Here is a 15,230-nt window from a genome sequence, read left to right as displayed (position 1 = left end):
GTAGGGATGGAAAGTCAGGGCCATCTGATGACTATTCAATGAGCTGTTTATTAATTGTTTCTAATTATGCAGTGAGCTCTATCCGTGTGCTGGGCGTGGCAAGAGATATGATGGAAGTGACATTCCCAGCTCTCAGGAGTTTATAATGGGCTATTATCAGTAGCACTATGGCAGTGCCTAGAGGCTCAAGGCAAAACCAGGGCCCAACATGCTGGGTGCTGCACAGACACACAGACAGAGACAGTCCCTGTCCCAGGGCGTTTACAGTCTAAATAGACACAAGAGACAAAGGGCGAAGGGAGGAAGGATTAAAATCGATTGAAGGGGACATTGAATAAAGACAAAGTGCTGCACTTTGGAAGGAAAAATCGAATGTACAACTATGACATGGGGAATCACTGGCTAGGTAGCAGGACTGCGGAAAAAGATCTGGGGGTTCAAGTGGATCACACATGGAAGGAGTCGGCAGTGTGAAGCTCTTGTGAAAAAGGCAAATGTCATTGTGGGATGTTGTCCCAGGTTGCTGTATTCACCGCAGGTGGTGCCTCCTCCTGGCTGTTCTGGGGATTAGCTCTCTTTCAGGTCCAACACCTCCCCTTGCCATCTCCTAGCTCTAAGAAGCAACACCTGCCCTGAAGCCCTGAGAAAACGCTGACTCTTACAACCATAGTTAAATCATAAACAAAGTGAAATTTACACCCTAGCTGATAAGGTTCTATCCAACAATTAAACTTTATAACACAATCTGCCAATATTAGCTTTGCCATAAACACTATCTAAGGGAACAATCACGTCAACATCTTAATTCTTTCATGTTTGCTGGAAAAGGGACGATTCCTCGGTTGAGTTTCAGGATTACACAGGGTATTGAGCTGTTTGTTCTGACAAGAGAGCTCACAGCACCGGGTATTTAAAGGCTAAATCCCTTTGAAACATCTGGCCCACAGATCAGTGTCCGATCCCTCCCGTACCTGTGTGTCAGGACCTGTCTGGTTTTAAGATAAAGTTAGATAAGTTTATGGAGGGAATGGTTTAATGGTAAAACATAGTAGTCAAGAAAACCAAGCAATGGTAGGTAAATAGCATAATGGCTAACAGGGGTCAGGATGGAGACTCTTGCCTATATGCTCGGGGTCTTACTGATCGCCATATTTGGGGTCGGGAAGGAATTTTCCTCCAGGGCAGATTGGCTGAGCCTCTGGAGGTTTTTCGCCTTCCTCCGCAGCATGGGGCAGGGATCTCTAGCAGGAGGGTCTCTGCTGATTGAAGTCACTAGTAACAGGATTGGGGACTTCAGCAGCAGAGTCCAGGGAAGGGGTAGGGACGGTTTTATGGCCTGCAGCATGCAGGGGGTCAGACCAGATGATCATAATGGTCCCTTCTGACCTTAAAGTCTATGAGTCTATGAGTCTATGAAACACAGATCTCAAACGCTGGCCATTGTCTCTCTCTCACTCTCCAGCCTCACCTCTCACTCCAACAGCTGCAGCTTCCTCTCTGTGACTCAACCCTGCAGCCAGGTCACTAAATGGTTTCCCCTTCTGGGGTACAGAGTCTCCCTGGTCCCACTGTCCAGGCAATGCCGCTCCATCAGTGGCTGATAGGGGAACTCGAGCCCACCCACTGCTCCAGGGTCCAGCCCAGGAACCCTATCACATGCAGGCAAGGTCTGCTCGCTCCCTGGGCTGCTTCCTACTCACCTCCCATAGGCTTTCTTCTCCACCCTTCTCTCTTATAGGGGTTAGACTAGATGACCCTAGCAGTCCCTTCTAACCCTCTGATTCTAAATACTCCCTTCCCCCAGGGCCAGGCTCCCAGCATGCTGTTCTTTCCCTGTTTCCCTCTTTCCCTTTCGAATGCACAGAGGGTGGCTGCGGACTTCCTCACTGCGGCCAATTTCTGTTGCCAGCTTCCTGGCTTTATCCTAGCCCAGCCCCCACCTGCTCAGCTGAGCTTCATCGTCCAATCAGGGACAACTTCTCTGGCCTAAACCGCTCATGTGTGGCCTGTCTCACTAATCTCCTCTTTCTCAGCTTCCTTCACTGTTTTTGGGGGCTGACGTGGGGTGAACACCCCACCACAGATATATTAACAGGAGTGTCAATGTAAAACACAGGAGGACGTTGTTCCACCCTTCTTGCCATGGTGAGGCCTCAGATAGAATCCTGTGTCCAGTTTTGGGCACCACACTTTAAGAAAGATGTGGAGAAATTGGAGAAAGTTCAGAGGGGAGCAACAGAAATGATCGGAGGTTTAGAATGGATGAGCTATGAGGAAAGGTTGAACTAAAGGGGTGTGTTTAGTCTAGAGAAGAGAAGACTCAGGGAGGGCCTGATAATAGTCTTCAAATATGTCTGAGGCTGTTCCACAGAGAGCGGTGATCAGTTGGTCTTCAAGTCCCGTGAGGGCAGAACAAGAAGAAATCGGTTTAATTTGCCACAAGGGAGATTTACATCAGTGTGATGGGTTCCCGGGGTGCAGCCTGGACTGTGGGACTGCTGTGCCCTCCAAATCCGCAATCTGGGCTGCCTCTCGCCCCGTGATGCTGATGTCAAGCTACAAGCCTGCGCTGACACAGACACCACCACTTCCCTTGGCAGTTTCTTCCAATGGTTAGTTCACCTGCACTCTTAAATATCTGTCTTTTTTCCCATTTGAATTTCTCTGGCTTCAGCTTCCAGCAATTGATCCTTGTTTTGCCTTTGTTTCGTATATTGAGGAGCCCTTTAGTACCAAGTACAGTCTCCCCATGACGGTATTTATACCCCACACACAAGTGCCAGGGTTCTTTCAGTGCAAGGCATTTTTACCAGCCTTCAAATCAGTTTTGTGGGTCTTCTCTGCAACGTCTCCACTTTTTAACGTCCATTTTAAAATGGGGACACCAGAACTGGAGGCAGTTTTCCAATATCGGTCTCACCAAAATGAAGGGGAAGCTTGTAGTGTCCAAGCTGGGATTGGACCAATTCCTGGGGCAATAGAGACTTTAATCCTCCAGGGTCTGCTGAGCTACAACCATTCACGAGAGTAAAACACATGTTAGTAAAACACAAATATGACCGAACTCCACAACGAGTAACACTGGGTTGTTCTTCAGATGTGAGAGGGAGAAGTTTCAGAACCCAGTGGCCTTTTCTTCTGATCTGAAATGGAGAATCTGGGAATCTTCTCAAAGAAATGCATCTCTGGAGACCATAATGAAGAAATTCACAGGTAATAAACAGTCACCTGGGGAATTTTCTCACCTATATTACACTGATAATTGACAGAGCTGGGGAAATCTCTTAGGGACAATGATTGTGGATGGAGATAGTCAACTAATCATTTGGAACCTACGAATTCCCTACTGAGCTCTCGGTACAGCACATACACACTGGGTTAGGGGCCTACATTCAGAATCTCTGGGGGTTTTCCTTTCTTAGCAGCTATGAACATAGGTGCCAACTCTGTGGTTGCTCCGTTGCTGGAGCACCCATGGGGAAAAATTGGTGGGTGCTCTGCACCCACTGGCAGCCAAGCTCCCATCCCCGCCGCCTGCCTCACATCACCTCCGCCTTCTCCCCCAAGCGTGCTGCGTCCCTGCTTCTCCTCCTAGCTCTCAGTGCTTGCTGCCACGAAACAAGCTTCAAAAGTGAGGGAGGAGGAGTGGGAACGCGGTGAGCTCAAGGGAGGAGGCGGGGCCAGGGCAGAAATTCTGGAAGGGGTCTAATAGGGCAGGGAGGGGCAGAGTGGGGGTGGGGACTTTGGGAGTTGGAATGGGGGCGGGGCGGGGCCAGGAGGGGGCGGGACAGGGGTGGAGTCAGGGCAGGGCCGGAGACAGAGGTGGGTCACACAGAATTTGGTGCCTATGGCTATGAATGTTAACCTTAGCTTGAGCTTCCTGCTGAATTAACGGTTTTTGAAGTATGTTTGTTTGGATTTTTTGTCTGCAAGGCCTCCTGTGCCATCATAGTTCCTCTCTTGCTTTAGAGCAGGGGTGGGGAACCTTTTTTCTATCACGGGCCATTGTCTGTGCCTCCTCTTCCCAGACATTAGGCCACGGCTCCAGGAGGGGGGGTGGGATGCTGACAGGGGCAAGGGAGTTGAGGCTGGGACCACAGCTGGGGGTGGGAGTAGAGCCCTGGGTGTGGGGCCAGCAGATGGGAACCCACTGTGTGGGGATCTGAGAGCCAGCCGGGACCCTGGTCATGGGGCTGGTGGCTGGGACCCTGCGCAAAACCTGGGGGGTGTTGCAGCACCCTCCGCACTCCTAGTTCCCATGGCTCTGCGCAGAGGCTCAGGGCTTCTCCCGGTGGCAGGGCGAGTCGGCACTCGTGGCGGGGGGAGGGAGTGGTGCTGCGGGCCAGATGAAATTTAGCAACGGTCCAGATCTGGTCCACCGGCCATAGGTTCCCCACCCCTGCTTTAGAGATTCTTGACCTTTTATCCTCCTGAGCTGGAGAGAATGAGACCACCAGGGCTGTCAGGAAGGATGAGCCAGTTTTACTAAGTACTAGTGGAACAGGGGCAGATGTAAAGTTGATTGAATGCTAATCAGTGAAAAAGTGTCTGTGTGTGGGTCTGTCTGTGAATCATGTGTTGGTTTCAGAGGGTTTGTTTCCACAGCAATTAAACACCTGTGGCTGGCCCGTGTCCCCTGACTCCGGCTCACAAGGTTCGGGCTCGGGCTGGAGCCTGGGCTCTGCGACTCTCTCCCGTCACAGGATCCCAGAGCCCAGGCCTCTGCCCAAGCCTGAGCAGCTACACCACAGTTAAACAGCCCCAGTGCCCGAGCCCTGCGAGTCCAAGTCAGCTGTCATGGGCCAGCCACAGGTGTGTAATCACTGGTAAAACATTTCTGTATCTGTCATGTAACCTTAGGTCATGTCCTTAGTTTTTAATGTTTGCGGTTATTTTTAGTGATGTGTGGAATGGTTTGTACTGGTGTGAATTGCACTTAACCTCCTTAACTAGAACTTCATAAAGTTTGTTTTCTTTTCATTTTGCTTTTGTGTTAGAAACATGACAACCTGACATTTCATCTTTTTCACCCATTTCTTCCTCTAGACTCACTGTCATCAAGCCAGCGGTTGGACAAAGGTAAATTTCTCGTATCAAAGGGGGAGTGAAAACTTTCATATGAATTATGGTGGCTCATTGGCAGAACCATAGTTAAGGTTTTGTTTGAATTTTGCATTTGACAGGAGCTGAGCAAAATATTACTGGTGGCTGCCCAGATCTTTCCTAAAAACAGAAAAGTCAATTCTTTTCTCTCTTAGAATTTATAATTTGTAACTAGTGGTTGGGTTAACCAGATGGGTTGGGGTGCGGGAGAGGGGGTGAGCAGTGTATTGCCGTAGAGATCTAAGAGTTTAAAAATGAGCCTTTTGGCAAATCAGAGAGGAACATCTCACCTCATTTTCAGAACTCTTTATGCCCATACATCACGTCCCCTGGCCATATTATTATTATTAGCAAATGCACAAGAGGTAAAACGAGGAATGGGGAAATTCAACATACAAAAATAGACATTTCTGTTTCCTCTCTCTACTTTATATGTCAAAAGAGAAAAGGTTAAAAATGTCAGAAGGGGTTAGGTAGACATCACCTATTAGCAGACATGCCAACTCTCATGAATTAATTGTGAGAGATGCAGTTTCTGAGTAAAATTAAGCCTCACTCATGATCTCACCATGGAGCTGTGGCTGAAAAAAAAATCCCGACATTTGAGAGTTCTAAAAATGAGGTTTAATTTTACTTAGAAATCCTGTCAGCTGCCCTGGGCGCGGCTGGGGCTCCCGCTGTCACCACCCCAGTGTGGCTGCTCCCCTGTCAGTCTGGGAAGTGGGAGAGGGGCCCCCACTGTAGCCCCCAGGGGCCCTGAAGTGAGTGGGGGCTGATGGGCTGGGGGGGCTGTATTGCTGGTGGGTTCTGAGCAGATAGGGTGAGTGCTGGGAGGGTGAACTGAGGGCGGTGGGGTAGGAATGCTGAACTGATGGGGCGGTGATGATGGGGGCTGGGCAGGGGTGAAAGTAACTTACAGGACTTACCGGTACGGCTGGAGTCCTGAGGGGGGTGTGACCTCATTCAGAAGAGCCTTTAAATCACCCCGGGGCTCTCAGCTGCAGAGGTGGCTGGGAGCCCCCGGGGCTCAGGGAGGAATTAAAAGAAAAAAAAAGCATACCAGCTCTTGACGGGGGTTGGATGGGGACAGAACTGATGGGGGGCTGGGGGACAGGATTAATTGCTGGGCAGGAGATGGGCAGATGTGGCGGTGAGAGCTCCTGCGTTTCAAAATCACTTTCTCCAGAACATGTGGGCGAGTGGGCAACACTGATTGTCACATGCACAAGCCCTGGGGAGGGGCCAGGGGAGGTCAAATATCAAGAGACTGACCTAAAAACCATAACAGAATCACGATTTTGGGCCAATCGCCTGAGATTTGATCCCTTGAAGTTGGCAATACTGTATTAGCCATTGCATAGCCCTGGGGCCAGCAGTGTGGAGTTTGGAAAGTCCCCGATAGCCCAGCACAAGCCGAGCAGCCGTTCAGTAAGTGTGCGGTGTCCTCACCCCCCCCCCCCGCAGCTACACACAGTCCTGGGGGGCCAGGGGGGTCTCTGTAAAAGCAGGTTTTCTAGTGCTCAGCTGGCTGATCGTTGGGGGGCGGGGCTCTGCAAGGAGACGGGCTGTGCAGAGTCGCATCATGGGACAGGGGGACGTTGGATTCCCTGTAATCTGCTGGGAGCCTCCTATGATGCCGGGATCTCTAATCACATCTGTGGGGAGAGGTGGGTGCAGGTGGGGAAAGATTCCAGGGCCTGATTGTCATCCCTTTTGTGCTGGTCTGTCAGAGCAAAGGGGCCTTAATGTGCCTGGAAACAGACCCCAGAAAATAGCTCCGGTGCACGGGAGACACCCCCATCTGTGTGACGTTGGCACAGGGGCTCCACAGCAACTCTGCTCCCAGCTGTTATTGTAGGAGTGGGCTGGGGCCATGCTGGGGGTCAGGGCTGTCCCTAGGAGGATGCAGGGTGTGGGGCAGAAGTGATGGATTCGTCTCTTCTGGGACCGACTGCAACAGCCAATCACACTGGCCCGTGGGACTCCCCAAAGCGCAGGGCCCGGAACGGTTGCCCCAAGGGACGGCTCTGCTGGGGGCATAGACAGGAGGCATCACACTCTGGCTGCTCTCTGCTTTGCAGCCCTGAGGCCCCTGTAAGTAGGGACCAGGGAGACTAAAGGAAGGACAAAGGTGGCTTAAACCCACCTCCCTCTAACCCCCCTTGTCTTTCCCCCAAGCACAAGGATGGAATCACTGAGACTCAGACGCTGGGTCTGGGGGCCTGGCTCAGCTGAGCTGATCCTTTCACTCTGTCCCTGAACTGGCTCTGTCGGGGTGTGAATCCCCCCTGCCCATGGCTGAGATCTCAGCGCTGCTCCCCAGGCACATCTGGGTAAATCCTGGAGGCAGGAGGTTGCCTGGTTCACTCCCCAGCTGGGGCAGGTTCTGTCACTGACACGTTCAGACCCTGCCCCAGGGCTGAGCTCTGCCCCTCACGCTCTGATTCTCTCTCTGCAGCGAACGTGACTCTGGATCCAGACACGGCCCATCCCCAACTCATCGTGTCTGCGGATCGGAAAAGTGTGAGATGGGAACCCTGGCAACAGGATCTGCCCAACAACCCTGAGAGATTTGACAATTGGACCTGTGTGATGGGCTGTGAGGGATTCACCTCGGGCCGACACTACTGGGAGGTGGAGGTGGAGGGGACGGGAGTCTATGTTGTAGGGGTGGCCCGAGAGTCTGTGAGCAGGAACGGAGGGATCAGCCCTAACCCTGCGCAGGGGATCTGGGCTGTGCAGGGCAGAGGGGATCTCTACTGGGCTCTCACTTCCCCTGAGCATGGCACCCCCTTGTCCCCAAGCCGGGCATGCCGCAGGATCCGGGTTTATCTTGACTGTGAAGGGGGGTGGGTGGCATTTTTTGATGCTGGTCGTGGGGAGCTGATCGTCACTTTCCCGCTGACCTCTTTGGCGGGGGAAAGAATCCGCCCGTTATTCCAGGCTGGTGTTAGTGTGAGGCTCCTCTAGCCCCCACCCTCCTGATCTCTATGACCTGGAGGACTCAGCCAGTCTCCCCCTCCACAGACAGGGCTGAAGGGGGGTGACACTCTACCGATAGCTCTATGGCTGTGGAGGTCTGTGTGAGGTGCTCTACACTGGGGCTCTATGCTCCTAGCAAGCCAACTCTTTGTGGAGTCGGGGGGGGGTCCCACCAAGGAAGGAGGGAGCCCCCCTGTGGGAGAGCGACCAGCCAAGTGCCAGGGAGAGACCCCTCAACTGGGGCGGGGGGAGGACAGGGGAGAGGCCTGGCTGAAGAGGCAGAGGTGGGGGGGGACAGACCAGAGGGCAAACCAGGCGTCAGGCGGGGAGAGGTTCCCAGGAGATCAGGGGCAGGTATCGCAGGGGAAGCAGAGCTGAGCAGGGAGGACCCAGCGGCACAGACAACATCCTGCCCCTTGGCTTGGGGGACACAGAGGCTGGGGACCCGTGGGGCCCCCCAGGGTTCCACCAATCAGAGCCCAGGACTGGAGTCCTCTGCTCCCCTTCAGCGGCTAGTCTAGCAGCGTGAGCAGGACACTGGGTGGTGGTTCACACTGACGAGCTCCTAAGCGCCCTGTGGGCTAGCGTTTGAGATCTGCGGTTCCTGACACAGAGGCAAGGGAGGGATCAGACACTGATCTGTGGGCCAGATGTTTCAGAGGGATTTAGCCTTTAAATACCCGGTGCTGTGAGCTCTCTTGTCAGAACAAACAGCTCAATACCCTGTGTAATCCCGAAACTCAACCGAGGAATCGTCTCTTTTCCAGCAAACATGAAAGAATTAAGATGTTGACGTGATTGTTCCCTTAGACAGTGTTTATGGCACATCTAATATTGGCAGATTGTGTTATAAAGTTTAATTGTTGGATTGACCTTTATCAGCTAGGGTGTAAAATTCACTTTCTTTATGATTTAACTACGGTTGTAAGAGTCAGCGTTTTCTGAGGGCTTCAGGGCAGGTGTTGCTTCTTAGAGCTAGGAGAACAATATTTTCTCTGCGAAATTAATTTTAAAAATTAAAAAATTGAAGGAAATTTTAAAAATGCTGATTTGTTTGACAATTTTTGTGGAATTTTTGCTTACTTGAAAAAAATTAAACCAAACTTAACAAAATTTTTCAGTTCTTTGGTTGTTATATTCCCCCCACCCACACTTTTCGCTCTGCCTTTTCTCTGCCTTCCATTGGAAAATGCGGGGGCGGGGGAGAGAGAAAGAAAAGTGAGCAGACTTTTGACACAGTTCCATATGACACTCTCATAAGCAAAGGAAATATGGTCTACGTGAAATTACTATAAGGTGGGTGTACAACTGGTTGAAAACTGTTCTCAAACAGAAGTTATCAATAGTTTGCTGTCAAATGGGAGGACGTATTGAGTGGGGTCCCATAGGGCTCTGTCCTAGGTCAGGTATTCTTCCATATTTTCATTAACGACTTGGAGAATGGAGCGGGACCATGGAGTGAAGAGCATGCTTCTAAAATGTGCAGGTGACAGCATACTGGGAGGGGTGGAAAGCACTTGGGAGGACAGGATTAGAATGCAAAATGACCTTTACAAATTGGGGAATTGGTCTGAAATCAGTGAGCTGAAATTCAGTAAAGACAAGTGCAAAGCATTATACAGTATTTAGGAAGGAAAAATCAAATGCACAAACACAAACTGAGGAATAACTGGCTAGGCAGCAGACCTTCGGAAAAGGATCTGGGGGTTATAGTGGTTCAGAAATGGCATATGAGTCAACACTGTGATGGTGTTGCAGAAAAGGCAAATTCCATTCTTGGATGTACTAATGGGAGTGTTGGGTGTAAGATACAGAAGGTGATTGTTCCACGCTATATGGCACTGGGGAGACCTTATCTGGAGTAGTGTGTCCAATTCTGGACTCCACACTTTAAGAAAGAGGTAAACAAATTGGAGAGAGTCCAGATAAGAGCAGCACAAATGATGAAAGGCTTAGCAAACAAGACCTATGAGGAAAGGTTGAAAAACTGGGCATATTTAGTTTAGAGAAGAGAAGGCTGAAGGGGGACATCAATTGTTCCCCACGTCCAGCAAGGGTAGGACAAGAAGTGATGGGCTCAGTGTGCAGCAAGAGAGATTGTGGTTAGACCTTCGGAGAAACTTTCTAACTCTAAGGACAGTTGAGCATCAAACTGGTTACCTAGGGAGGTTGTGGAACCCCAGTTACTGGAGGTTTTTAAGACCAGGTTGGACAAACTCCTGTCAGGGATGGCCAAGTTGTACTTGGTTCTGTCTCAATGCAGGGGGCAAGACTGGATGACCTCTTGAGATCCCTTCCAGTCCGACATCACTATGATCCTCCAGTCACACCTCAAGGAAGACTTATTTAGGCTCATATCAATTTAGTTGAAATAGATCCCCTACCAAATTAAGTTACAATGACATAAAACACCTAGACCAAGTCCTGGAATCGATGTAAGCCACATGTAAAACAATGCACGTGTCTACAAATGGGTTTACACTTCTGTAAGCAGGGTTTGAATGAATGCTTCCCTGACAGCTAGATGGGAGGGGAAGAGACTTTGCGTGTGTTTATGTAAATAGAGTTTGCTCCTGCTCTGATTACATATTCAAGAGATTCATCAGTGTCAGAGGGTACGTCTTCACTACCCACCAGATAGGCGAGTAGTAATCGATCTATCGGGGATCGACTTATCGCGTCTCATCTAGACGTGATAAATGGATCCCCGAACGCGCTCCCCGTCAACACCGGAACACCACCAGGGCAAGAGGCGGAAGCGCAGTCGATGGGGGAGCCGCGGCCGTCGATCCTGCGCCGTGAGGACGCGAGGTAAATCGATCTAAGATATGTTGACTTCAACTACGCTATTCTCTTAGATCCCACACCCCCCTAGTGTAGACCAGCCCAAAGTGATCAACTTTGGCTGGTGTTGGGTACAACTCACCTTAGTACTGAATGCCGGGGAGTGAAATATGGTTACCAATGTTGTAATTAGTGTAGGAATACAGGAAAGCAGGATTCTGCTTAACCTGTCCAAAATGAGGGGGCCACCCACAGTTGAAAGAACAGTGTTAAGCCAGGGGCTTGAATGTCAGAGCCCTGTGAAAGGAAAAGGGGTGGGGGACAGGTATCCCCAATCAAAAGGCTGCAGACCCTCATCAAGGGGCCTTCCTAGGTGGGTTTAACCTGTTTCTCCCACTGTTCAAAGACTAGAGCTAAGTAGGAGCCTCTTTGTTATGTTAAATGTCCAATCAGAGCTGAAATCAGTTGTGATAGGACTGTGTTTCTGTCCAGCCTGCAAAGACCTAAAAATCGCTTTGAGCTGAAATCACTTGAGATTGGTCAGTTCCTCTGCCCAGCCTGCACAGAGCTGAAAATCACTAAGAGACGGATGTGCAGAGGTCACAGCAGAGAGGCAGGCAGCAGCAGAAGTGACAGACAGTCAGCTGATGAACGAGTGGCTGGTGCGGCGGAGAGGCACAATAAGCGGCCAGCAAGGTGGCAGCAGAAAGGCCTGATGAGTGGCCAGCAGGGCGGCTGGTGGAGAGGCGCGGCGAGAGCGGTGAGCAGGCGGCCGGTGAGCTGCCAGCAGGGCAGCGGCAGAGATGGGCGGTTAGTGAGTGCCCGAGCAGCGGAGCGAGTAAGGTACCTCTTTACCCCACACCAGGGGGAGGTGAACTCTGCAGCTGCACCTCTGAACTCTGGGTCTGCGCTGACCAAGGACAGCAACTGTGTGTGGGGTGCAGAGAAGAGTCGGGCGTGTGAAAGGGACTTTTGGGTTGCTGGACTTCAGACCCTGAGGGGGAAAGGACACTGCCCAACCGACTTGGGGGTGGGTCTTTACTTGTGGTTTATGTTTATGAGCCCTGTTTGCCGTGTTTTCCCAAATTAACACCAAGCTACTTCCCTGCCTGGTTTCCGACACCTAATTTCTCAGAGGCCTGAATTCTCTGGCACCTGGTTTCTCTGAGTCCTGGTTTCCGTGGCACCTGGATTCCCTGTGTCCTAGTTTGGTTTCCATGGCTCCTGGAACACACTGACCGAATAGATTATGTGGCCTCTTCTCTTTCATCCCACAACTCTTCCTCAAACCGCCTCGTTCAGGGGCTTTCAAATCTGGACCGCCAGACGCTATTGAATGGACCACAAAATCTTTTTATTTGCATATTAATATCACTGTGTGAAAAATGTTTCCCTGGAGTCTGGACCTTGACTGTACCTTGACCAAGAAATTTGGACCTTGACAACAATAATTGACTACCCCGGCCTAGTTCTTCTGCACCCCTCTCCCAGGACCCCGGGCCCATCTGAGTCTGTTTCTCCCCCGTTCCTTAGAGAATCCCGGCCATGGGTCCCGGCTTCCCCTCTCCCCAGCTCTGCAGGGACACTCAGGACAGGGTGCACAGGCTGCTGTGCATTGCAAGAAGAAGGTGATGGGGCCAGTTGTGAGAGTTCAGCCCCCCGGATGGCCACAAGCAGGAAGAGCAGCATTGCTATAAAACCCCGCTCTGCGCCGGGATCTCCGGCTGGAGGGTGAGCTGGGCAGGGACCAGCCCCTGGGGCTCTACACAGCAGCAGAGATGTCTGGGTGTTTGGGACGGGAGGGAGGGTTTAGTTTGGCTGTGAATGGCATTTATCAACCTTCATTCTAAGCTAACGAGTTGTGCGGGCAGCGCGATGGTTGGTGCAAGGGGTACATGACAGGCCGATAATTAACAACAGCTAATCCCAGCTGCATGGCAGGGGCTGGAGCCAGCATCTGAACTGGGACACATCAGCATGGGAAATCCAGGACTGCTGGGCCAGGCTCCCATTGGGTGTGTCACTTCTCCCAGTCATTAGTTTATCTCTTTCCCTCCACCTGGAATCGCAGTCCGCAGGGGAGGTGTATCAGGGCAGGCGAAAGGCCCTTAGTCCTCCACCGTGTGTCTCTCCGGACCCAGCCCAGCTGTGGGCCTAGGCCAGCTCTATCCTGAGCTCAAAGTCTGTGCTGATCAGGAAAAGATTCCAGAGCCATTTGGAAACCGACACGTCTCATGAGGATAATGGCAGATTTGGGGCCGATTCTAGAAAAGAGGAAGGAATTGGGGAGATTTCAGGTTCCTTTTGTGGATCCCCTCAAACCCGGTAAGTAGGTGACCTAGTCTCAGGGTCTCTTTCTCTCTGTTCCTGTCTCTCGTTCCCTCTTCTACGCAGAAAAGGATGAAGTCAGTGGAAAAACTCCCAGAATTTCATGAAAGATCTCCAGAGAGCTGCATAAGGTGCTGGCTTAGGAGATGGGAATTGGGGGAGGGGGGAGGAATCGTTCAGGGAAATGTTGCTTATTTTCCATATTAAATGGGCCCCCTCAGGATTTGGGGTGAGTCTTTGAGCCTGTGGTGATCTTTTATGAGCCACCCATGGTCCTCCAGACGCACCAACTGACAAGTTTCTTGTTCCCTGTGGGAGCTTGCGGGAGGCCCCTCTTCTTCATCCAGCACCGGGTATGGAATGAGCTGTCCCCAGTCCCCAAATCGTGAGCCTCTTCCCCCCTAGGCATTTCCGGGGGCTTCTTTTCCTCTCCCTTCCCAGCTTGGAGTAAAGGGGTTCTCTGGTTCTCTGTCTCCTGAGGAGACACAGGGCTTAACCCACCCACCCCTCTCTTCCTACAGTGTTCCCATCTCTCGCTGCCTTTGAGGTCTTCCTCATTTCTCTTCTTTAAATCCCATGGTCTCTCTTGCCCATTTATGTCTGTCCTCATATGTCCCCCATATTTTGTCCCCCTCCTTTCTGTCCTCCCATCTATTCTTGCCCTCCCAGCCCCCTGTATCCCAGCCCTGAGATACCCCAACCTTCAGCTCTGCCGGTGCCCCTTAATCCTGACCCACAGCCTCCTGCTACCCCAGTCTTGGGCTCCCCCACCCAGCTGTGCCAATGCCCCTTAATCCTGACCCACAGCCCCCTGCTAGCCCAGCCCTATGCTTCCCACAGCTCTGCCGGTGCCCCTCACTCCCACCCCACAGCCCCTGCTAGCCCAGCCCTGGGCTCCCCTGACACACAGCTCTGCTGGTGCATCTTCATTTTAGCTATTTAGGTACCTTCTTGTCACTTGATAATATTAAATGTTTTTTTTTAAATGACTTCCTTGGTTTGGGGAGAAGAGGGAGGGTTTAAAGTTGGTTAGCAGAGACAGTTTTAGGGTGGATGGTGAAGGTTTGTTTAGGTGTTGTCCCATAGTCGTTGGGCATGTTTTGTTGCAGGGGCAGAGTTAAGGCTGTTTGGGTGCAGAACATTAGGATTATCACCTTAGCTCATGATGCCCATAGTTGTTTGGGTGTTTTTAGTAAGGGGGTGAGATGGTTTAGCCTGGCTGGGAACAGAGCTCAGCAGACGTCACTGCGAGTTACCAGAGGGTTTTGTGGCTACACAAATAATAACCAATCCCTGAGCTGAGCTGCAAGGATCTGTGCTGGGAGGGGAAGGGGCTAGGAGGAGGCCCCAGTGTCCCAATGGGAGATTTTATAGGGGCAGGAGGGGATTCCTACCCCGGGATCCCATCAGGAATTTCTCTTCTCCCAGTCATTTGTGTCACTCTCCCCTCCACCTGGAATCACAGTCCCCAGGGCAGGAAGAACAGGCTATTCAGATATCTTCAGCCGTGTGTTTCCCCTCCTGCCCCAGCAGGCTCAGCCGGCTGCAGGTTCTAACCCCAGCTCCCCGTGTTCAGTATCTCTGTGAATCCTCTCGGACTCCAGCCTCGGGGGATTTACAAAACTCCTCTGGTTTGAGGCTCCCAAAGTACAAAACTGTTTCAACGGATGGGCTGGGACCTGCTGCTGAAATATTCCACTTTTCAAAGTGTTGGGCAGTGGCAGGGGGCTGTGGGTCGGGAGTGAGGGGCACCAGCAGAGCTGGGGGGAGCCCAGGGCTGGGCTAGCAGGGCTGCGGGTTGGGAGTGAGGGGCACCGCAGAGCTGGGGGGCCCCCACAGCTGGAGGGAGTCGGGGATCAGACACTGGGGAGGGCCCCTCCCAGACTTATGGCTGCACCTGCATCCAGCACAGTCCGAGTGGGGGATCCATGTGAGACGATTCCCCCGGAGCAGGGAGTGAACCTGGCACCCAGCGCCCTGCGTCCATCCTGTTTCCTCCTAGCGAGGATACCTGGCACCTGGCCCTGGAACCT

The 15,230-nt window shown here is 51.8% G+C and overlaps 1 protein-coding gene across 2 annotated transcripts in view; it reads left to right on the top strand.

Annotated features, from left to right (window-relative positions):
* LOC122173274 (zinc finger protein RFP-like) overlaps positions 1–15,230 on the top strand; it is a 90,466-nt gene that overhangs the window by 22,941 nt on the left and 52,295 nt on the right. Inside the window, exons 7-9 of one of the 2 annotated variants that reach the window (XM_065564089.1) lie at positions 3,098–3,213; positions 5,047–5,079; positions 7,562–8,321. In XM_065564089.1, the coding sequence (XP_065420161.1) occupies positions 3,098–3,213; positions 5,047–5,079; positions 7,562–8,073 (661 nt within the window). In that variant the 3' untranslated portion in view covers positions 8,074–8,321. Of the gene's footprint in view, positions 1–3,097; positions 3,214–5,046; positions 5,080–7,561; positions 8,322–15,230 lie in introns of those variants that run through there. The other variant, XM_065564088.1, reaches the window with a different exon arrangement.

The sequence above is a fragment of the Chrysemys picta genome, chromosome 12 (genome assembly GCF_011386835.1).
Source record: "Chrysemys picta bellii isolate R12L10 chromosome 12, ASM1138683v2, whole genome shotgun sequence".
NCBI lineage: Eukaryota > Metazoa > Chordata > Testudines > Emydidae > Chrysemys > Chrysemys picta.
The sequence above is the reverse complement of the archived record's forward strand: the minus strand, read 5'-3'. Positions and strand labels throughout refer to the sequence as shown.